The sequence below is a fragment of the Tupaia chinensis genome, unplaced genomic scaffold (genome assembly GCF_000334495.1).
Source record: "Tupaia chinensis unplaced genomic scaffold, TupChi_1.0 Scaffold000424_1, whole genome shotgun sequence".
NCBI lineage: Eukaryota > Metazoa > Chordata > Mammalia > Scandentia > Tupaiidae > Tupaia > Tupaia belangeri.
The window spans coordinates 1,859,283-1,881,162 of record NW_006159929.1 but is presented as its reverse complement, the minus strand read 5'-3'; the positions used below and the strand labels follow the sequence as shown (position 1 = coordinate 1,881,162).

The following is a 21,880-nucleotide window of genomic DNA, read 5'->3' as shown; positions in this document are numbered from 1 at the left end:
GCTGAATCCAGCTCAAATGCCAGATTCCAATTCTGAACCATCATACTCTACCTGTGTCTTTATCAAAGAAACTTTTCCCCCTTTGCTCAGAGAACACATGCACTCGCCAAAGACAGATGAAGAAACAGAGAGGCAGAGGGAGAGAGTACCCCCACTGGGTAAGGCCATGGTGCAATCTGTTCTCCTCCATCCTTTTGGGATTTGGGGCACACAGGCACATGCACCTGGCAGTTTCTCAAGCCACGAGGGCCAAGATTCAACCCACACAGTCAGCTATGTAGAATTCTACTTCCTCACTCACTAAGCCACAGAACAACCCTCAAAGAACTTTAACCTCTTAAAAGTTCTCAGTATGTCTGTATGTAGTCCCTCCCAACCACTCTGTCTTGCTCATTCTACTATACCCACACCACAAAGCGATTAAAAAGCCTTTTGTAACTAAACAAATAAGGTACCTACTCTTGCAAGTCTATGTTTGGGTTCATTTTTCTTCGCATAATCCAAAGAATCGTAAATCATGCCAAAGCCAGTTGTCTTGCCACCACCAAAATGGGTTCTGAACCCAAACACAAAGATGACATCTGGTGTGGTCTTGTACATCTTTGCTAGTTTTTCCCGAATTTCTGTCTTAGGTACTGTTGCCTTCCCGGGGTGAAGGACATCAATGACCTAAAAGAGAGAAGAACTTTAGTGCCTATCACCACAAAATACATTTTTAAAAGACAATTTAATTTTTGACGTGCTCCTCCTTACCATTTGTTTCCTCTGAAGTAGTCGGTTGGTCATGAATTTCCTGGTTCGGATAGTTACTGTGTCATTCTGAAAACATTAACACACTAGTTAATAAAACTAATCTACCTTTTCTTAACTTTGCTGTGATTTCCTAAGACTTAGAATTATGGTAACGATTTGAACCATGTGACTAATGTTTAAAATGTAGTAGTTCAGTTGTAGTAGCCACACTCCAAATAAGAGCCTCATGAGATAATGGCAGGAAAGCTTCAATAAGAAAAAGGCACAAATTCCTATCTCCTCCTAATCTACTCAGCACAGTTCCAAATTCATGGGACACAGCAAACAAACTAAAAATACCAAAAAAAGAGAGATGCTCTTAATGTTCTTGTGAGTATCACTCTCTAGCAGTTTCACAACCTCAGCACTCATGTTTTGGTCTGGATAATTCTTTTTCTGAGGATTGTTCCGTGTACTTTATAAGAACTCCTGGACCCTAATCATCAATTGACAGTATCACTCCCTACCACTCAGGTGTGACCATCAAAACATACCTCCAGTCTTGGGAACCAGCAGTTAGCGTAATGGCTATGTCGCTGGACTCCCACGTAGTCGACCATAGTTCACGTCCCGGACTCGGTGGCTTAAAACCCACGCCGGGCGGGCCTTAAACCCCGCGCCGGGGGGCGTGACCATCCATGGGGGGGGGGTGATTTCTCGCTTTCTGTCTCTCTGTCTGTCTGGCGAGCGCATGTGCCCTATAGCGAAAAACCTCTCCAAAAAAAAAAACATACCTGCAGTCTTTGATATCTGTTCTTTTAGTGGCAAAATCAACTCTGATTAAAAACCACTTCTTGGGAGTACAGACTACTCTGGACCACAGAGCCATGTTCCTAACACCCTACCCAAATGTGACACAAATACACACCGCGCTCGCCACTTGCATGTAATCTACCCTTCCAGAAAGGACAACACAGAGCTCACAAGGTATTCCCTTCTGGATGACCTCTAACAGCTCCCTCTTACTAACTAGCAGGGAAGGTGGGCAGTCAGCGAGCTGACGCTGAGTGAAAATAACGATGTGTGGGACGGCGGTCGTTCATTACAATAACTGACTTGCTAAGCCTTTTCCCAATGGAGTTGCAGAAATCTCGGCAAGTTAAGTTCATCTCGATAGCATTCGATTCTTTTTTGTTTTAATAATTACCCACTTAACTTTATTTATTCATACGTTTATTTTAATTTGACCAGAGAAACAGAGAGAAAGCAAGCCACCAGGTCCGGGACTCGCACCGCAAACAGCCATGTGAGTGTCCATCGCCTTAACCACCGCGCCACCACATTTTAAACATTAGTCCCAGCATTCGATTCTTGAAGGCAAAGAATAAGGGGGAAACTAGCTTGTGGGTCCAGCTAACAGGTGCTGAGCCTTTAGTGACGGAGCTGGCTGGTGGTGACCGAGTCCGGAGAACATCTATAAGCGGCCTGTCTGCGCAGGACTAGGTTTCCTTCAAGGTGAGACAAGAAAACCCGCTCAGCTGACAAGTTTTCTAGCTTACATACGCGAGCGATACACACTCGCCGCGACAAGCTTGGGCGCCGCCGGCACCCCCTTGCCTCTCCAGCTGCCATCACCTGCGAGATGCCAATCTCTATCTGCGACTGCAAGCGGGACGTGCCTTCCAGGGTCCATCCTCTACCCCATCCACCCCACCCACTACTCCACGAAGTCAACACGCAGCAGCCTTTCCCTCAGTCCCCAAGCCCGGAGACAGAAGTCCGCCATCCTCGCCAATGGCCTCAAGGCCCTTGGCCACTGTCAGACACGGGTCAAAAAAGAGCACCCGGGCTGTGGCGACCGTATCTCAAACAACGGGACTGTGGGGGCGAAGGATGGCTCGGATACACAGCGGATGACGGGACGAGTCCAGGGAGACTCACCATGATGGCGGTATATCCTCAAGCAGCCAGGGACGAAAAGAGAACCGCTACCCTCCGGCCAATCATATCAACGCGTACGGAAGGACCCCGAGCGGCGCCGGCGTGAGGGCGTGGCCAGGATCGCAAGGCCGACCACGCCAATGCCTGATTAAAAGCGCTTAAGCCCCGCCTCACCAGCCTTTGACCACACCTACGGGGTTCTGGACTGGCCAATCCGGAACCGGAATAGCTCAGGTTAACCAAGCAGTTTCAACTTCTGGTTTGGATTGCTTCCATCTGAGTTAGTGGTGGGTAAACCTAGAAGACATTTTGTAAGATTTTCTCAAGCGAGGGATACTGCAGAGACTGGTTCAAACCTTTGTCATTTCAACTACACAACACTGCCCGTTTTGATTTACCATTTATAAAATATTTTTTGAGATGTCTGTGTTGATTCTAATTAAAATTTGTAATTCTTTAATTTGTCTTTCTGAAATTCTTAATTCTTACACAAAACGAACTTTTAATAAGCATTTACTTGATCCAGAAACTTGTTCTGCTTTAAGTGAAACAGACCAGTGAAGATGATGTAAATGCAGGGGCCAGCAGGTGGTGAGGTGGTTCAGACGCTGAACTTTCCCACGGTTGATACAAGGTTCAAGTGCCTGCATAGGCAAAAAGAAACCTCTCTTAAAAAGATAAATGTGTATATGTAATCATTGAGTGATTGCTATGTGCCTATTGTATTCTAATTATTTTTACCTGCCTTTAACCATTGCACCTAGCCCGAACTCAAAGAAATAGGTTACCTAATAACTCTTTTATTGATGAAGAAACTTAGACATAGATTACATATTTTTGCTTAGGTCATACAATTTTTAAGTAGAAGTACCTAAATCTTCACCTTTTTTTTTTTTAAGGTTTTTGCCATAGGGTGCATGCGCTCACCAGAGAGACAGTGAGAAGAAAAGTGTGAAATCACCTCCCAGTGGGGATGGCGGTACCTCAATCCCTTCTGCATTCTCCTGAGCTTTATGACAACATGCACATATGCTCGGTGTGATCCGCAAGCCAGTCCATACGCTAGACCTTCGATTTTAACCTCTAGATGATGTCACTGATTATACACATCTGATTGATATATTATTGTCAACATTTCTCCCAAAACATATTAAATGACTACTGAAACAGGTTAGTAAAATCTGATTTGCTTTGCTTTTTACGTGACACTGTGTTTTACTAGTAAGGATCCATGGCATCTGGAAACGACACGCCATCCCTTTGTAAATTTCAAAGGTGTCGAACCATTTTGTTGGGTTCCGTTTAGAGTTCCTCACAAGTAGTGAGGAATTAATTCCAGGTCCTACATGGCTGAGCCCTGAGTGCTGATTTCCTTGCCAGCAGAATCGTGCTTTTCCAGCTCATGAGATTTTTTTTCATCTCGGGATGCATAAAAGTCCTGTGACAAAAAGGTTGTTTCTCTGCACCTACCTGGAGAAATGAGCCAGAAACGATGTTTAAAGCACAACACAAGCCTGGGTGCAGTTTCCCGGAGGCGCCGCCTGGTGGCGGTGTGGGCAGAGAGCTCACGGCGGCTGTCGGAAGCCTGTCTTGATAGACAGTCCTGCCGGCGAGTAGCGGAAGAGGAAGCAGACACGTGGTGCCTTCTACGGTAGCCGAAGGGGTGCAGAAAATGTGTTAACCCGGGTCAACCAGCATCCTCGGGAGTCGCGGGGCTGTAGTTTCTCTAATCTAGCCTCTGGATTTCCGAGGAGAGCGCCCCAGAAGCCGTCACCATGGTGAAAGAACAGTTCCGGGAGACGGATGTGGCCAAGAAAATGTAAGATGGTGCAAGAGGGGACAAAGTGTGGAGAAATGAGCTAGGGGAAGGGGAGTGCGAGGGCCGGGCTCCCAGATTTTGAAGGGTCAGAGGTGAAAGGCAGTTCAAGGGAACGATCAGGAACCGGCAGAAAGTATGATCAAAGCCCTGAAGTACCAGAGTAGGCCAAAGAGTATGGCGTGGACGAGGGGATTTCATCTTCTGTGCGTTCGTCCCTGGATTTGGGCAAAGGACGAAGAATGGCCTGAGCTTTGGCGATGCGGACGCCCTGGGCCAAAGCTCGGGGTCATCCTAAGTCATGCAGTGACCCTTTCTTGTCAGTGAATAGTGCCCCAGCTGCAGCGAGGGAGGATGAATCCATCATTTTTGCACAGACGCTAAGGATGATACTGTGTGGTAGGCCTAGTATTAGACATTAAAGGCACGACATGGCTAAGACCTCTGCTGCCTAGTATAGTTGGAGAAGATAGTCAGGATAGCGTCGGGTGTGACAAGTCCAACAAGGGTAGGCATCAGGGATTCTGAGCGTGCCCAATGGGTCCAGGCAGGAGGCAGACCAAATGTCATCTTTTATCAAGGAACATACTGGAGCATTAGTGGGTGATCAAAAGGATGCAGGAGAATTAAGGTGTCACCTTGCCCTTAGCAAGGGACTTTTGAAGGTTTCCAAACAGAGGAGTATTTCAATAAGATTTTGTCTTCTGGATGATCTCTTTTGATTCACAGGGAAAATGATTAGAGGTAGGGAACCCTTGGAGCTCATTGCTTGGATCAAAGAATGGGATGCTGATGGCCTGCACTGGCTTGGTAGAGTCACTAGAGAGAAGAGGGCTTCAGAGAGCCTTAGAATATAAGATTGAAAGGATCAGTAGGGTGAGGGTAGAAGAGAAAGAGAAACTACAGAATGTCTTTTTTTTTTTTTTTGGAAGTTGACTGATTTTATTTATGATAGCACATGGCATTCAAGAGAGAGCGACACCCTTGATCAGGTCTCTAACCACAATCCCTCCCCTCAGTCCTCTACTCCTTTGAGTCCTGGACACACGTGCCACAGCATGTTTTAGCATACTCGGGCAGGTGGGAGATCTAGCCGCAGCCGGCCATGAGGCCTCCAGCATCGCAGTTCAATACACTGCCAGCTGCACCACTGAGGCTGGGCAGGGCATGCTTTGTTGGTTTTTTAACAGGTAGAATTCCTTGCTTGGTCAACAACATAGATGGTTGCCATTTATGAAAACAAGAGTCTTACCTTGCTGTATGTGTTTCTAGAGGGTCTCTCCACATCCCCTGCCACTCACACCCAGCTAAACAGCCACTGCCATTCAGAGCAGCCAAGTGGTTCTGTCGAAATGCAAATTAGGCCATGTCACTTTCAACTAAAAATCCTGTGGCAGCTTTCCTTTGCACTAGCATTTAAATTTCCTGGTCAAGCTCCCCAGCCCTACATGGTCTGACCCCAGCATGCCTCCCTGACTTCACCTTGTCCTGTTACTTTCCTGTGCCCCAGTGTACTGGTGTCATTTGGCTTCTTGAAAAGCTAAGCTTGTGCTAGCACTAGGACCTTTGTCCTGGTCATTCTCGGTTCTTTGTATGTCTGTCCTCTTGATCGTCTTAAGAGTGGCATATTAGAATTTAGCTTAAATGTCAATTTTACAGAGAAGCTTTCTGTTTGCAGCATAATCTTCTCACACTTCACCTTTTCACATCATTTTATTCTTGTCATGTATTCACTTTGATGTATCTGGTTGTTTATGATACATGAGGGAACTTCATTAGGTAATTTAAATGCTAGCACAATGGAAAGCTATTACCAGACTTTAGGCTGAAAGTGCCATCAGCCTAATTCGCATTTTACCAGAACAACTTGGGGTGCTCTGAAAGGGAGCAGCTGTTGAGGTGGGTATGAGGGACTGGCGGATATGGAGAGACCCTCTAGAAGGATAACACATACAGCAAGGTAAGACTTCCCCACCCTGAACTGTGAGCTCTATGATGGAAAGACCTCCCTAATCTGTATCCTCAGCTCCCAGGAAAGTGCCTGACACATAATAAACACCCAGTTTATTGGAAGAATGAATAGAAGGACAGATACGAGAAAGTGTTATGGTCTGCTTTAGAGATGGTGACTTGTAAGTGCCGGTGCATGATCCAAGTGAGGTTGTCCAGAAGGAGGTGTCCATATGGCGTTCTGTTGAGTAAAAGTAGCTGGCTTCACATAGACACCAGCATACACACAAGTGACAGGGTCACTCAGGAGGATTATGTAGAATGAAAAGAAAAGAAGACAAAGATTGTAACGATAGGTAAGATGGACACCAGTATTTAAGGGTTAGCAGTGGAAGAGGAGACCTCAAAAGAGACTAAAGGAAGAGAAACTGCCAGAGAAGAGAAGAGAACTCAAAGATGTATAGTGTCACCAGAGCCAAAAGGAGAAAAGGTGTCAAAATTTGGTCTAGAGGGTCCAGCAGTTAGTGTAATGGCCATGTTGCTGGACTCCCACGTAGTCGACCGCAGTTCGTGTCCCGGACCTGGTGGCTTAAAACTCACGCCGGGCGCGTGTGCGTGCGTGCCCAAGATCCCGAGAGGAGAACAGAGGAGAAGGGATTGCGGCGTGTCCATCCCCCCGGGGGGTGATTTCTCGCTTTCTGTCTCTCTGTCTGTCTAGCGAGCACACACACCCTATAGCAAAAACCTCTCCAAAAAAATAAAAATAAAAACTAGATTCCAGCAAGATAAAGGGATATTGGTGGAGAAAAAATGGGAGAAGTTTGAATATATTTACTACTGGTGGGGAAGAGCCTGTGGAGAGAGGAGTATGGGTCCATTATGGCAGGCCACATATGAAGTCACTAATTTTGGTAACAGGCTTTGATGTAATTGTTGCCCTGTTTTTTTTTTTCATCCTAGAAGCCACATCTGCTTTGGAATGAAGTCACCAGAGGAGATGCGCCAACAGGCACACATCCAGGTTGTGAGTAAGAACCTGTACAGCCAGGACAACAACCATGCCCCCTTGTTGTATGGGGTGCTTGACCACAGGATGGTAAGGCCCGCACCCATCCCAGTTCCCGTGTCTTGACTTAAATTTGAAACTGGCGACTTAGCACATTGCAAGTAAGGATGTTTTTCCTATCCCTTCTGCCCCCACAAAGCACCTCAGACTGAGTCAGCTAGGTGTGCATTCACTGCAGCTTCCCAGTTGATTCTGACTCTGGATCATCTGGCTAGGTGTGAGGGCTGGTTCCCTTTTACCATCCACTGGTATCCATTAATTATGGGTGTGTTTTTCCCCAAAGGGTACAAGTGAAAAGGACCGTCCCTGTGAAACATGTGGGAAAAACTTGGCCGACTGTCTAGGGCACTATGGGTACATTGACCTCGAGCTGCCATGTTTCCACGTTGGATACTTCAAAGCGGTCATAGGCATCCTGCAGGTGAGCACACAGGTGTTGATTTCTAAGACTTCGATTCTGACGCGATTGGTCAGGGACAGTGGAACAAGCTTAGGAATTATGAGTGGTAGAGGATACATCTAGAGGAAATTTCTTTTTTTTTTTTTTTTTAATTGCCAGTGGGCTCGTGCACTCACCATAGAGAGAAAAAGGACCCCTTCCAATGGAGTGTATTCGTTCCATAATCTTTTCTCCATTTCTTCATTTTGTCAAGATTTTGGACCTATGCACAAATGTGCCAGTATGTTTTTCAAACTGCCAGGTCTGGGTTTCGAATCGCAGCCAGGCAAAGCCTAAGACCACAGAGCTGGCTTTAGGGGAAATTTTTATACTAAAAATATAATGTTTCCATTTAGCATTACATTAAATTACTTAAGGATTGTTTGTTCCTTTATTTTCCTCATGGTGAAAAGGATACATTGTAAAAAAAAAAAAAATTGACAATACACAGCCAGCATCATGCAGATAAGGCTTATTGCCTTGTGTCCTCAGTTCTATACACCAGGCACATGGTCCATGGCTGGCTGATGCTGAAGGTTGGAGCATGAAGGCCCTGTTGGAAGTGCTTATATCTCTCTCTCTCAGAAGAAATAAATATGCTTTTAAAAAGTAAAAATTACGGAGGAACCAGCAGTTAGTGTAATGGCTGTGTCGCTGGACTCCCACATAGTTGACCGCAGTTCGTATCCTGGACCCGGTGGCTTAAAACTCATGCTGGGCATGTGTGCGTGCGTGCCCAAGATCCCAGGAAGAGAATGGAGGAGAAGGGATTGCGGCGTGACCATCCCCCCTGGGGAGGTGATTTCTCGCTTTCTGTCTCTCTGTCTCTCTCTGTCTGTCTGGCAAGCGCACATGCCCTATAGCGAAAACCTCTCTCAAAAAAATAAAATAAAATAAAAATTACGGGGACCAGCAGTTAGTGTAATGGCTATGTCGCTGGACTCCCACATAGTCGACCGCAGTTCGAGTCCCGGACTGGGTGGCTTAAAACTCATGCTGGGCGCAGTTGCGTGCGTGTCCAAGATCCCGAGGGGAGAATGGAGGAAAAGGGATTGCGGCATGGCCATCCCCCCTGGGGGGTGATTTCTCACTTTCTGTCTCTGTCTCTGGCTGGCTGGCGAACGCATGCGCCTATGGCAAAAACCTCTCAAAAAAAAAAAAAAAAGTAAAGATTACGGGCCAGCAGGAGGCACAGTGGTTAAGGTGCTTGACTTCCCTTATGGCCAACCAGGGTTTGAATCCTGGACCTGGCAGCTCGCTTTCTCACTTTCCTTCCCTCTTTCTCTGGTCAAATTTTAAAAGAAAAAAAATAATAATAAAATTAATTTTTTTTAATTAAAATTAAATAAATATATAAAAAATAATAAAAACTCTGCTACCAGCTGTGAGTACTGCTAACATTCTGGTGAATACAGACTGCCTTTCTGTAATTATCGAATTACAGGTCTGTGTCCCTGGTAGTTCAGGGCTGTATCCTAGACAAAGGAGTGACAATTTAAAAGGAAATCATTGTTCACTGTCTTCTCCTTTTTTATCTGTCTTGATTAATTTTAAAAAGATGATCTGTAAAACCTGTTGTCACATTATGCTGTCCCAAGAAGAAAAGAAACAGTTTCTGGATTATCTAAAGAGGCCTGGCCTGACCTACCTTCAGAAGCGAGGACTGAAGAAGAAAATCTCTGATAAGTGCCGAAAGAAAAACATTTGCCATCACTGTGGCGCATTTAATGGTGAGTGAAGTGAATGCACGGAAGGATGAGTTTGAGCCCTTTCCTTTCCATCTCTCCTGTCAAGTGTGTAGTTCTATGGAGTGATTTGAAGTGAGCTTTTTTTCCTTGTAACTCTGGCTTAGGAGCTTAGCAGCTGAGGTACTATGAGAAATTGCACCCCTCATCTTTCACTGCCGTGGCAATTTCAGTAATTTCATTAAACAGACTGCAACCTCTGGCCAGTCTAAGAACCTAGTTTTTTAATTCTTCGTAAATCATTTCTCACAGGTACTGTAAAAAAGTGTGGATTACTGAAGATAATTCATGAAAAATACAAGACCAACAAGAAAGTGGTAGATCCCATCGTATCCCATTTCCTCCAGTCTTTTGAAACTGCCATCGAACATAATAAAGAGGTCGAGCCATTGCTGGGAAAGGCCCAGGTGAGCCGGGAAATGCAGGTCCACCCTGCAGCTACCTTGCCCACTGAGCTCACGCATGTGCATTTTTGCCATGTCCCGTTCTTCTCCACTTCCAATGTGCCCACTTTTCCAAAATGAGAAGTTTGATTAAACAGCTTGTCAGTAATCCCCCATGGGACAGTGACAAGAGTTTATCTGGCACTAAGTTTAAATGTGGACTGGTCTTGTGGCTCCACTTGTTTTTATCTTTTTTTTGTTTATTGTGGGGAACTACAGCACAGAAAGTGAGAAATCACCCCCCGGGGGGGATGGCCACGCCACAATCCCTTCTCCTCCATTCTCCTCTCGGGATCTTGGACACGCACGCACACTCGCCCGGCATGAGTTTAAGCCACCAGGTCTGGGACTCGAACTGTGGTCGGCTACGTGGGAGACTAGCAACATAGCCATTATGCTAACTGCTGGTCCCCCCTATTCATTTATTTTTATTTAACCAGAGAGGGACAGAACGAGAGAGCAAGAGCAAAGAGTTAGGGGTGGGGGTGGGGATGAGAAAACAAGCCGCCAGATCTGGGACTCAAACCGCATTTGGCCATGTGGGAGTCCAGTACCCCCAACCACCATGCCACCTGCCAGCCTCATCCAGTAACAAATTTTTAATTGTACAGGAAGCATGTATTACATTTCTCTTGTAAGAGATTTTAAAATCACAACTGTAGGGAATAAACTAAGAGAGATCTTTTCCATCACATGATTAATGAAATACGAGAAAATTGTAGGCAGTAAGAATGGCGGAAATTGAGGGCCAGTCACTGTGGAGATGGATGTAAGAAGGTAGAATTGGTGACCCAGTGCCCACACATGGACAAGGGTGGGATTCCTAGAAATGGGTAGGGGGGGATGCAGATTGAATCAAGTAGACATGTCCCCAAGTGGACATGTTCCCAATTAAGTGACTACAGAGGAGGACAGGGGACAGGCTTAGAAGACATGTTTGTCCTACAGGCATGGCAGGAAGGAACTTTCTAGGCTGGTGGCAGTCTCAGTGACCATGAGGGCTCATGGCTCTCCTGACCTTGCCTGTAGTCTCCTCCTACACCCACTTTTCTGTGCTCCCAGATCAGCCTGCCTGACACCCACCACCACCTTCCTCCTATCAGTCCCCTGACTTGCTTATAAAACTAGGTTTGGTTTCCAGGCCAGTCTGAACACACGATTTAGACTGTGGTTCTGCAAACATGTAATCCTATCTATTTGGAAAACTGAGGCGGGATGACCAAGATACATCATGACCATGTCAAAAATAGCTGCCTTGGGCCTGCTCCATGGCCTGGTTATTAAGGCAGCCAGATGCCTTTTGGACAACCATGCAGTTCTGGTACTGGACTCAGTAGCTTGAGAAACAAGCCAGTCACATGTGTGTACATGCCCAAAATCCCAAAGGAGGGAGAGGTGGAGGAGAAGGGACTGCAGCACGACCATCCCCCATGGAGGTGTTTTCTCTTTTCTGTCTCTGGCAAGCACACACCCTCTCTGGGAAAGAAAAAAAGTGTGTGTGTGTGTGTGTGTGTGTGTGTATACACAGTGTGTGTGTGTGTGTATATATATATATATACACACATATATATATATACACATATATATATATATACACATAGATATATATATATACTGTTTCTGTCTCTCCCTTTCCTGTTCTCTCCCTTTTCTATTCACCCCTTCCCCTGTCTCAAAGGAAAAGAGAAAATTTAAGTGTTAAAAAGGAAACAAAAAGATGATCATTCTGCTCAACTATAGATACCTGTTAAGCCTCTGTTAAATACTTCCATTTTCTCTTTGCAGAGATTTGCATTTTTCCCCTGAAATAAGACCATCCCTACATATGGTTATTTCATGAAAACTTTTCATGTCAATAGCTATATTTCTGTGGTGTCACTCTTTTTTTAAGAATTATTCATTTAGTTTTATTTATTATTATTATTACTACTATTCAGTTTGACCAGAGGGAGAGAAAGCAATCTGCCATGTCCGGGACTTGAACCATAGTTAGCCATGTGGCAGTCCAGCACCTTAACCATGTCCTGTGGTGTCATTTTTATAGTTTTCCATATATGGGTATGCTATCATTTTATTTAGGCAGTAATCTGTCAGGACTATTTTTACCTTTAAACTATAAGAACAGCTTTTGGGGTCCAGCTGTAGTAGCACACACTGGACAGTGCTACTTTGACAGGCTAAGGCCATTTGGAAAATCCAGATTCAATTCCTGTCTCTAAAAAGACAGGACATGGTAGCACATAACTGTTGCCCCAGCTATTCAGATAGGTTGAAACAGGAAAATCATGACATTGAGGGATCCAGTCTAAAGTATTAAACACCAAAAAAAAAAAAAACTTTTTTCCTTTTTCATTTCTTTTCCCTTTTTTTGGCTGTAGGGTGCATGCACTTGTTAGAGAGAGAGAGAGAAAGTGAGAAAGCCCCAAAGGGGATGGCCATGACACTGTCCCTTCTCCATCTTCTTGGGATTTGGGGCAACAGGCCAGCATGTTTCTCAAGCACCAAGTCAGAGACTCAAACCATGCAGTCAGCTATTTGGAATCCAGCCACATGGCCCAAGCACAGTTTTTGTGATCATCTTTATAGTGTAATCTTTGGTTTTATTTCTTTGGAATAATTATAAGAAGCAGAATTATTGGCTTCAATAAATGGGATAAAAGTCATGCATACTTTTAAGGCTCTTGAAGCTTAGTACGTTATGAGAAATTGTGCCATTCTTACTTAGTTTAAATGAGGTGCTGGATGGGTTAGAAAGCAAGAGAAGGAAACCCTTGCCCCAGCTATAGAGAACTAACATACTGTCTCTATTTCTTCCTTTTCTTCTGTACATAGGAAAACTTGAATCCCTTAATAGTTCTGAATTTATTTAAACGAATCCCAGCAGAAGATGTCCCGCTACTTCTGATGAACCCAGAAGCTGGAAAGCCCTCTGATTTGATTCTCACACGACTTTTGGTGCCCCCTTTGTGTATCAGACCCTCTGTGGTAAGCGATTTGAAGTCTGGCACCAACGAAGATGATCTGACCATGAAATTGACGGAAATTATTTTCCTAAATGATGTTATTAAAAAGGTTGGTATTTCCCATTATTAGCTTCAAAGTATTTTTATCTGTCAAAAACTTCTGATCTGGAGAACATAAGAAAACCTAACTGACCAGCTTGGTTTGTGTCCACACTGTGCTCATTTTAGCATCGGATCTCAGGAGCCAAGACCCAGATGATCATGGAGGACTGGGACTTCCTGCAGCTGCAGTGTGCCCTCTACATTAATAGTGAGCTCTCGGGCATTCCCCTCAACATGGCACCCAAGAAATGGACCAGAGGTTTCGTCCAGCGCTTAAAGGGAAAACAGGGTAGGTGTCTGGTAAAATGTGCAGCATATACTCCACTGCCTTGCGTTCCTTTCTGTGGATCCTGTGTCTGGCTTATCTAGTTGGGAATCACAAGCTTTCTTCAATCTTCTATTCATCTTACTTCCAGAAGCACACAGTGGTTTATCATGAGAACCTATGACATATTTTTATTGATTTAGGTCGTTTTAGAGGCAATCTCTCAGGAAAGAGAGTGGATTTTTCGGGTAGAACTGTCATCTCACCTGACCCCAACCTTCGGATTGATGAGGTGGCGGTACCAGTTCATGTGGCCAAAATTCTAACTTTTCCTGAAAAGGCAAGTACCACTCAGTAGTTCAATTCTTTGTTTTAACCCTAATCTTTTATAGTGTATTTTGATATTCCAAACAGCAGATAATAGAAAGCCCAGTAACCCACCCAGCCTACCATTTGTTTTGCAGGATGGTATCTGTCAGCCCAGTTTGTGTCATACGTGTATAACCACATGTAGTATCCATGGCTTGCATAGCCACAGTTGGCTCTGGCTTTGTGTATGTACACCCAGATACGCATTACATTTACTGTTCTTCGACTTGTTTTTCCCAGTTAAGAACACTGTAACTCCCTTCTTTGTTGGTTCATACCTCACATTTTAAAGTAACTAAATGGTAATAACCATCCCTGGTTAACTTTTTTGGGATGGGTTTTAAAAACTTTATTTTTAAAGCCTTGGAATCATTGAATTAAAAGAGTTTGAATGTTTTAAGGGTATTGCTTCATATCCAGGAGGGCTGCACTCTGTCAAAATTCATAATATAAAATGACATTTACATACTTTTCTCCTTTTGGTGAGGTTTTTGCTATAGTGTGCATGCACTTGCCATAAAAACAGAGAAACAGAGAGACAGAAAGTGAGAAATCACCCACTGGTGTGATTGATGGCCATGCTGCAATCCCTTCTCCTTCATTCTCCTCTCAGGATCTTGGGCACGCACCTATGCGCCCGGCATGAGTTTAAGCCACCAGGTCTGGGACTTGGACCACAGTCTACTACCTAGGAGTCCAGCAACATAGCCATTACACCATCTGCTGGTCCCACTTTTCTTTTCTTTTCTTTTCTTTTTTTAAGAATTTTTTTTTAATAATTATTTATTTTATTTATTCATTCATTTATTTTTTAGTTTGACCAGAGAGACAGAGTGTGAGAGTGAGAGAGAGAGAAAGTGAGAAAGCAAGCCACCAGATTCAGGACTCGAACCCTGGTCGGTCATGTGGGAGTGTCCAGTGCCTTAACCACCACGCCACCTGCTAGTCCCTCACTTTTCTTTTTTTAATTGAGGTTAAATAACTGTAGGACCTGGTGACAAGAGGATATTGATTGGTTGGTATTACCCTTGAAATTCACAGTTAACCCAGGTCATAGGTCCCTCAGCTAAAGCATCTCATGTGCTCAGTTGAATTACTAATGATCCAGGACTTTCCTTCCAGAAATGGCATTAACGAGACAGCTGTCTAAGAGGATACAGAACATGACCAGTCTAGACTAGGACCTGGAGCACTCCTATCATAACTTTTAGACCTTAGAAGCAGATGGAGTTGCCATCTGTTTATAGGAGCCCAGAATGTGCAGGAAGGTCTCTCCCTGCTCCAGCTCATTTATTTTATTGATAGGGAAACCAAAGGCTAGGAAGGACCTCGACTATGTCACCCAGCAAGTGAATGACCAAGTCACGGTGGCACCCAGGCTTCTACCTGCCAGCCTGTTGCAGATAGAATGACAGAGTTCAAACCTTACGTAGCAGGGTTCCCTGGGCTTCCACTTTCACCTAGAATCTGCACAAGGAAAATAAAGATTAAGACACAACCCTGTGTAGTTTGCTGGGTGAGAGTATCTGACTGTGTCTCTTATTGTGGTCCTGCAGGTGAACAAAGCAAACATCAATTTTTTGAGGAAGCTGGTTCGAAATGGACCCGAAGTTCACCCAGGAGCTAATTTCATTCAGCAGAGACACATGCAGATGAAAAGGTACTGCTTTCTCATTTGGGTTAGATCTCTCACCTTCTCACAGTGACCCTCAGCATCTCTACTGTCAGCCTTGGTGCAGTCCAGACCTGTTCAAATTGCAGTGCACCTAGATGCGTCATTTGCTTTGTTTGATCATTGCACAGGAAGTGCTCATCTGTGCCCTGGCATATATTACCAGATCAAGGTGGACAATACTTTGGGATATAACAGTGGTCATTTATTATGTCACCTGGCCTCTCAGGGCTTCCTTCAGCACAATTATCACAGGCGACACTCATTTCGCCAACTCTGGCTTCTACAGCGAGGTGAACTGACAACTGGTGCCTTCATATCTCAGGAGATGATTTTTTGTTTTTAAGATTTTTGTAATAGGTGCATATACTCACCAGAGAGACAGAAGTGAGAAGGAAAGTAAATCACCCTTCAGGGGGGATGGCCACACCACAAGCTCTTCTCCATTTCCCTCTCAGGATTTTAGGCATGCATGCACACATGGCATGATTTTCAAGCTGCGAAGTCTGGGACTGGAACCGTAGACAGCCCTGTAGGAGTCCAGCACCTTAACCACCACACCACCTGCTGGGCCTTTCTCATGAGAGGTTTTAGCAGCAGAAACCTGTGCAGCAGGCTAACTTGTTGCTCTGTTTCTATAATTCTGAGACATACTGTTTTATATTTTAACAGTTCTAAAATTAGGATATATCTTACAACTTGTCATAGTTTAATAGACATCTTTCTTTTTTTCTTTCTTCCTTTAAAAAGTTTTTGCTTTAGGGCTCACGCACTCGCCAGGGAGAGAGAGACGGACATAAGGAGAGTGAAAGGGAGACTCACCCCCTAGGAAGGATAGCCATGCCGAAATTCCTTCTCCGTTCTCCTCCCAGGATCTTGGGCACATAGAGATACCTACCTGTTGTGATTTCAAGCCACCAGCTGCAGGACTTGACCTGTGGTCAGTCATGTGGGAGTCCAGTGACATAACCACTATACTATCTGCTGGCCCCAATAAGCAGCTTTCTTTCTTGGTGGCACAAAATGTAATGTAATAAGACTTTTAAAATGGAGGCATCTTGGCCCAGAAGAAGCACACTACTAGTTTCTGCTACTTGGCAGGCTCTGACCATGTGGGAGACTTGAGTTCGATTGCTGGCTTACCTCAACAGCCAGGCATAATGACACACACCTAAAGTCTCCACCACTCAGGAGGCTGAGGCAAGAGGATCAAGACATAGTGAAACCACCTTATCTTTCATTTAAAAAACAAAACAAAACAAAACTTAGATTCAGTTAAGTATTTGTTTTAGAAATTAAATCCTAGGTCAGCAGGTGGCATGGCGATTAAGGCACTGGATCCCACATGGTTGACTCCAGACCCAGCAGCTTGGAAACATGCCGGGCACATGTGTGTGCATGCCCAAAATCTTTTTTTTTTTTTTTGAGAGGTTTTTGCTATAGGGCGCGTGCGCTCGCCAGACAGACAGAGAGAGACAGAGAGATAGAAAGCAAGAAATCACCCCCCAGGGTGATGGCCACGCTGCAATCCCTTCTCCTCCATTCTCCTCTCAGGATCTTGGGCACGCACGCATACGCGCCCAGCATGAGTTTAAGCCACCGGGTCTGGGACTCGAACCGCGGTGGACTATGTGGGAGTCCAGCGACATAGCCATTACGCTAACTGCTGGTCCCTATGCCCAAAATCTTGAGAGGACAATGGTGAGGAAGAGATTGCACTGATCCTGGCTGTTGCCGTTCTTTTATACTCTCTCTCTCTCTCTTCTCTGGTGATAGCTTACACCCTCTGGCAATGAAAAGCTTAAAAAAAATAAAAAGGAATAAAAATAGAATCTTTGTAGCTACATGTTGGTGCAGCAGTACAACATGATGCTCCATAAGGCTGATCACTTGGAAAATCCCAAGTTCTGGTCCCCAGACCTTCCTGATTACACTGAGCATGCCTGTGCCCAGCCCTGAGCTGAAGTGGAAGGTGGATTGCAGTGTCAAGACACTCTTAGAGGTGCTGTCTCTCTCTTACTCGCATGTGGAAGAAACAAGTACTTAAACGTTTTTTCTTGTATTGAATCTTGATGTGAAAAGGCTTTATCTTGAGCAGGGCAGTTTGTTCTCACATGTGACATTTGCTGTTGCATGTTCAGGTTTTTGAAATACGGAAATCGGGAGAAGATGGCCCAGGAGCTGAAGTATGGTGACATCGTAGAGAGACACCTCATAGACGGGGATGTGGTGCTGTTTAATCGGCAGCCCTCACTGCACAAACTGAGCATTATGGCTCATCTGGTGAGTGTGGGGTCGCTGCTTTTACTTTCTGACAAGTGAAGACTTACTGTGACTGTTCAGTGTTACATTCTTTTTTTAAAATAATTATTTATCTTAATTATTCATTTTATTTATTTTTTAATTTGACCAGAGATAGACAGAGGGTGAGAGTGAAAGAGAGGAAGTGAGAAAGCAAGCCACCGGATTCCAGACTTGAACCCTGGTCAGCCATGTGAGAAAGCAAACCACCAGATTCAGGACTTGAACCCTGGTCAGCCATGTGGGAGTGTCCCGTGCCTTAACTACCATGCCACCTGTTGGTCCCCAGTGCTACATTCTTGACTCATAATTGTGCACAATCTCAAATTTTCCTAACATGGTTTCCCTCTTTTCTCACTTTATATTTTGAGTGAAACTAATTTCAAGCTTCCCTTTGATATTTTTGCTATTTATAATCTAATTTTCATACACAGCAGTAAAACAGGATCTAATCAAACATTGGTATGAAAGCAACTAGCAGGATTTCACTTTGAAACAAAAAAAAATACGTATGTGTTGTGTGCACAAGCTTATGTAAAATAGATATGGCAGAAAACAGACTTTTAATTTATCTTTGCGTAATAACTAAGGAACTAAAATGCTTAAAATAATTTTTTTCTTAGTCCTTCAACTAATACCTTAAACTATACTTTTTGGTTATATAGTTTTGCACAGTAGCAGTTCCATTTTCTGGAGGTTTAAAATGGAAATGAGATACAACTTTAATTTGATAAGTATTCATAATTTTTATCTGTAAAGCCATTAAATCCATAAATCTTCACAAGCAATGTTTAAGCAGGCTCTCTGATGGTAGTATTTTTCTTGATCCAGTTTTTGAGTAGTTTATGAGCACATTACATCAGTCTCCTTATTGAACAGTAGAAATAACAAAGAAGCCATTTATGATTATGGGCTTATGGTTATGGAGATTTAGAGGGTTAACAAAACCCTTCTCTTTATGGAAATTTTTGCTTGGCTTTATAGAATTTTAAAATAGATTTTGATTGCCTTCAAAATACACACAAAAGGGGGACCAACAGTTAGTGTAATGGCTATGTCGCTGAACTCCCACGTAGTCAACCGTGGTTCGTGTACCGGACCCTGTGGCTTAAACTCACGCCGGGCGCATGTGCGTGCGTGCCCAAGATCCCGAGAGGAGAATGGAGGAGAAGGGATTGCGGCATGGCCATCCCCCCTGGGAGGTGATTCTCGCTTTCTGTCTCTCTGTCTCTCTCTGTCTGGTGAGTGCACGCGCCCTATAGTGAAAAACCTCTCCAAAAAAACCCACAAAAGTAGAAAGAATGGTGTGATTAATTCATTTTTCATTTAGTGACATCACCATATACAATAATACTGAAGATTTAGCCATACTTTTTTTCTCTGATGAACCCACATCCCACATGCTACTTCATTCATTCATTCATTTATTTATCTTAGAGAGAGAGAGATTTTTGCAATAGGCCGCATACTCTTCCTGGAGAGACAAAGAGAAAGTGAGAAACCACCCCCACACCCAGCGACGGGAGGCCATGCCACAATCCATTCTCCTCCATTCTCTTCTCAGGATCTTGGGCACGTATGCACACACACCTGGTGTGAGTTTTAAGCCACTGAGTCCAGGACTTGCACTGCTGTCAACTATGTAGGAGTCCAGTGGTGTAGCCATTAGGCCATCTGCTGGTCCAAACATGCCACTTCTTTCCATGTTTCTTCAGTTTACATCTGTTAAGAGAAGCTTAGGTAGCCACAATGCTATAATCACATCTTGCTCTTTTCTAGTGCCCAGGCCATATTGAGATCTCTTCTTTTGTCTCTAAAATGTCTCTGCAAATATTTGCTTGGATCAGGATGCAAACAAAGGCTACATATGTCTCAAGTCTCTCTCTTTTTTTTTTTTTAAGGTTTTTCCTTAGGGCACATGTGCACACTGGAGAGAGATAGACAGAGATAGTGAAAGGGAAAATGAAAAATCTCCCCCACAGAGGGTATAGCCACACTGCAGTCTCTTCTCCATTACCTACTGTGACTTTGGGCATACGTACACATGCACTCAACATGATGTTTCTTTCTTTTTTTTTTTTTTTTTTTTTTTAAGAATTATCTTACTCAGTTTCATTTATTCATTTATTTTAATTTGACCAGAGAGAGAGGGGGGAAAGTGAGAAAGCAAGCCACCAGGTCCAGGACTCGAACCATTGTCGGCTGTGTGGGAGTGTCCAGCACCTTAACCACCACGCCACCTGCTGGTCCCTCAGCATGATGTTTCAAGCCTCCAGATCTGGATTTCAAACTGCAGTTGACCATGTGGGAGTCCAGCACCTTAACCATTACATCATCTGCTGGCTCCTCAAGTATTTCTGGATTAGAACATGCCCCCATCCTTTCTTCCTCCTCCTTTTTTTTTTTTTTTTTTTTAATTTGCCAGAGAGCACATCAGGCAAAATAAAGAGGAGAGGGAGAAAGCACCCCTCAGTGGGGCATGGTCATGATACAGTCTCTTCTCCTTCATATCTTCACCTGGTCTCCACTGAGATTTGGGGCAGACAGATGTGACCAGTGTGTTTTCTAAGCTATCAGTGAGTGGGGCAGGGCGAGGTAAGATTCAGGTCACCCAGCTGGCATGTGGGATCCAGCTCCTTTAACCACTAGACCATAGGCTGGTCAGAGTCCTCCACCTTTTTAAAATCTCAGCATCACTGTTGAAGAAGCCAGGTCATTTGTCCGGAAGCATGTCCTGTGTTCTCAGTTTGTCTATATTTGATGGTGTTAAAAATGATTCTCCATTCTTCTTTATATTCATATAAACTGGAAATTAGCTCACCTGTGCAACTTTCTGACAAGAATGGCTCATAGATGATGCTAGCTACTTGCTCATGGTTGGTTTCAGGTGTTGTCTGGCTGTCCCGCTCTTAGCTATGCCAGGTTTAGGAGTTCAGGTTCTCCTGCCTGATGTCTCCTTCAAGGTTCCTCATCAACCATTTTCCTAATGTCGGCATTCATTTATGTTTGTTACCTACATAATTTCATTGGAGCTGTAAAATAAAGCCCCAGTATCTTTGTTTTTTTGTTTTGTTTTGTTTTGTTTATTTACTATAGGGCACACACACTCTCTGGAAACAAAGTGAGAGAAAGCAACCCCACCCCACAAGGGCTGACCATTCCACAATCCCTCTTCCTCCATTCTTATGATTTTGGACATGCACACATACGTGCCCAGCATGGTTTTTCAAACTGCCAATTCCAGACTCAAATCACACAGTTGGCTATGTAGGATACAACTTCCTTCCCCATCACACCACCTGTTAGCCCCCTAAGTTCTTTTTCTTTTTATTTTTCTTTTTTTTTTTTTTTTGGCTATAGTGTGTGTGCTCACCAGAGAGATAGAGACAGAAAGCTAGAATCACCCGCCAGAAGGGATGGCCATGCTGCAATCCCTTCTCCATTCTCTTCTTAAGACTTTGAGCATGCACACACATGTGGGCTGTTGAGTTTCAAGAGTCTGGATCCAGGGGGCCAGCAGGTGGCATGGTGGTTAAGGGCACTGGAGCCCCACATGGCTGACGACAGTTTGAGCCCTGGACCTGGCAGCTTGCTTTCTCACCTTCTGTCTCTCTTTTCTGTTCCTCTCTGGTCAGATTAAAAAATAAATACATAAAGTTAAATAAAATAATTATTAAAAAAAAAAAAAAAAAAGGAATCTGGATCCAGGATTTCAACCGCAGTTGGCCATGTGGGAGTCCTGGAGTGTAACCATTGCACCATCTGCAGTCCCAGGTCCCCTCGTTTCTAATCTACCATTCCTTTCACATTCATTACTTAGAATTGTAATGGAAAAGTATCGCTTGGGCCAGACAGTGGCACAGCCGTCATGGAATTGGACACATACTGGAAGCTTCAGGTTTTACATCCTAGTACTTTCCTATACACAATGAACACTTGTACATGTGCCCACGATCCAGACGCTGAGACTGGGGGTGAATCACAGCCTGGACACTATTGAGGAGTCTCTTTCTCTCCCTCTCTCTCTCTCTCTCTTTCTCTCTCTCTCTCTCCCCCCTCTCCCCCACCAATCCCTG

At 44.2% G+C, this 21,880-nt stretch overlaps 1 protein-coding gene and 1 long non-coding RNA gene across 3 annotated transcripts in view; one reads left to right on the top strand and one right to left on the bottom strand.

The window, feature by feature from the left end:
• Nucleotides 1–642: 642 nt before the first annotated feature.
• LOC102473584 (uncharacterized) lies at nt 643–4,234 on the bottom strand. 2 transcript variants are annotated; one of them, XR_335469.3, is made up of 4 exons: nt 4,144–4,234; nt 3,191–3,317; nt 2,674–2,970; nt 643–819 (listed from the first exon to the last, which is right to left on the bottom strand). It is a non-coding gene; the product is annotated as an uncharacterized LOC102473584 (long non-coding RNA). The 2 variants fall into 2 exon arrangements; XR_335470.3 differs by having other exon boundaries at nt 3,229–3,317.
• Nucleotides 4,235–4,314: 80 nt separating this feature from the next.
• POLR3A (RNA polymerase III subunit A) overlaps nt 4,315–21,880 on the top strand; it is a 56,142-nt gene continuing 38,576 nt past the window's right edge. Inside the window, exons 1-10 of the mRNA XM_006154897.2 lie at nt 4,315–4,492; nt 7,400–7,535; nt 7,789–7,926; nt 9,503–9,674; nt 9,942–10,096; nt 12,965–13,204; nt 13,324–13,486; nt 13,666–13,802; nt 15,388–15,491; nt 17,645–17,786. Of these exons, the coding sequence (XP_006154959.1) occupies nt 4,449–4,492; nt 7,400–7,535; nt 7,789–7,926; nt 9,503–9,674; nt 9,942–10,096; nt 12,965–13,204; nt 13,324–13,486; nt 13,666–13,802; nt 15,388–15,491; nt 17,645–17,786 (1,431 nt within the window). The 5' untranslated portion in view covers nt 4,315–4,448. The remainder of the gene's footprint in view (nt 4,493–7,399; nt 7,536–7,788; nt 7,927–9,502; nt 9,675–9,941; nt 10,097–12,964; nt 13,205–13,323; nt 13,487–13,665; nt 13,803–15,387; nt 15,492–17,644; nt 17,787–21,880) is intronic.